The sequence below is a fragment of the Aplysia californica genome, unplaced genomic scaffold (genome assembly GCF_000002075.1).
Source record: "Aplysia californica isolate F4 #8 unplaced genomic scaffold, AplCal3.0 scaffold00412, whole genome shotgun sequence".
Classification (NCBI taxonomy): domain Eukaryota; kingdom Metazoa; phylum Mollusca; class Gastropoda; order Aplysiida; family Aplysiidae; genus Aplysia; species Aplysia californica.
Genome location: NW_004797682.1, coordinates 360,983 through 362,970, shown reverse-complemented (window position 1 = coordinate 362,970; position 1,988 = coordinate 360,983). Strand labels below are relative to the sequence as shown.

The 1,988-nt window shown below is 48.0% G+C and overlaps 1 protein-coding gene across 1 annotated transcript in view; it reads right to left on the bottom strand.

Annotated features, from left to right (window-relative positions):
• Positions 1–1,899, bottom strand: part of LOC101846229 (transforming growth factor-beta-induced protein ig-h3) — a gene marked incomplete at its 5' end in the record, with an annotated part of 8,087 nt that extends 6,188 nt beyond the window's left edge. The window contains 1 exon segment of the mRNA XM_035971286.1: positions 1,727–1,899. Within this exon segment, the coding sequence (XP_035827179.1) occupies positions 1,727–1,899 (173 nt within the window).
• Positions 1,900–1,988: the final 89 nt, after the last annotated feature.

Genomic DNA, 1,988 nt, shown 5'->3' with positions numbered 1-1,988 from the left:
GCGTGCGTGCGTGTAATGTGCATGTGTATGTTTAGATCGCGTCCATATTTGTTTCGTTCAATAATAAAAGATGAACGGAAGTACGGTATTTTCACCAAGCTCAAGACATGCGCACCAAAGTTTCAGTCTCTCCGAGGTCCGTGCGAAGTTGTTATGTAAGACTAGTTAAACCCGGCTCCTCTTTCGGGCGACAGCTCGAAACACGTGACCCAGTGAAATCCTGCCTGAGAAAGTCTTCAAAGAAAGTCTTCAATAGAAACCCAATGACCAAAAAAAAAAAAAAAAAAAAAAAATCCTCTTTCGAGAGAAGATCGTCTTGAATCTAGATCTAGAAAGAATTCTAGAGAACACATCTTGGAAGGGTGGACGAACAAAAAGCCTTCAGAGGTTTAGCCGAGGGAAGACGAGGGAAAATCCCATCTAGGGCGAGCCGAAGGAAGACGGGAGGAAAAGCCCTTCAGAAGGCGAGCAGAAGGGAGGTAGGAAAGGGAGAAGAGGAAAAAGCCCTTCAAGAGGGCTAACCCTGAGAGAAGGGAAAAACCCTTCAGAGGGCTTATCCAGGGAGACGGCTTAAAAGCCCCTCTGAGAGCGAGCCGATAGGAGACGGGGGAAAAGCCCTCTAGAGGGCGCGAAGACGGAAGACGAGGAAAAAGCCCTTTAGAGGGCGCGAAGGAAGACGGGGAAAAAGCCCTTCAGCCTTTCAAAGGGCAAACCGGAGGGAGACAGGGGGAAGCCCTTGAGAGGGCTTATCGAGGGAGACGGTTGAGAGGGCTTATCGAGGGAGACGGCAAAAAAGCCTTTCGGAGAGCACGCCGAAGGGAGACGTGGAAAACGCCCTTAAGAGGGCAAGCCGATGTGAAGACGGGGGAAAGGCCCTTCTGAGATCTAACGCAGGGGAAGACGTAAGATCAAGTCCTTTAGAAGGTCAGTCCAAGGAGATGGGGGCGAAAACCTTTCTGAGGGCCAATCCAGGCGAAGATGGGAGAAAAAGCCCAGCCGAAGGCAGACGGAGAAAAGGGCTTTCTGAAGGCTAACTCAGAGGGACTGAGAAAATGCCCATCTGAAAACTTCCCCAGGGGAAGACGTGAGAAAATTCCCCAAATGAAGGCTTCCCGAAGGGATACGGGGGAAAAATCCTTCAGGGGGCTAATCCAGAAGGAAGAATAAAAAGCGCTCCTGAGTGCAACCCGAAGAAAGACAGAGAAGAACTCCTCCGTGGGCTTCAGGGAGACAGGCGTTAATGAGGGTGGTCTAAGGGAGACGAGAAATAAAAACCTTTTGGTAGATGGAGAAAAGCCCTTCTGAGGGCGTAGCCTGAGTTGGCTGGGGGAGATCCCCCTCCCCTGTAGATCGAGTATTTTCGAGTCTGCCCCTCTCACTTTGGAATCGACAGACTTACTTATTGAGCCCAGCAAAAAAAAAAAAAAGACTGCACGAATGATATTGTCCGGATTAACGGCCAACCATACCATAATAGGGATATTAAAATACATTCAAAGAAAAACAAGTAACCCAGTTGGTATACTAAGAGTTTTACAGCACTTGCAACACAATCAGGTCATATAGATGCGAGATTACAGGCGAAACTAGAGAGTTACACGCATAAAAAAGGAGAAAAAAGGACGATAGAGATGTTTGATAGGAAAGAAGGTGTAAACTACATCATCAGAGAACCCGCCAGCCACCCACAAGGGGGAGATCTGAAAAGGGAGCAAAGCAAACGTACATCTCTGAGAACTGTGACTTTGATTTTGAGCGCCATGTTTGCCAATGTGTCCAGATTGGTGTCTCCGATCAGCGTAGACTCCTCGAGTTTGCCAGGAACCATGTGGTACTGCAACAGTTCCTTCATCTTGCGGGGCTCGTTCCGCAGACTTGCCATGTATTTAGGCGGGATATCTTTAGAGTAGAACAATTTGACAAATTAACGCTTTAAAAAAAAACCCAACTCAGTCACACACACACATACACACACACACACACACACA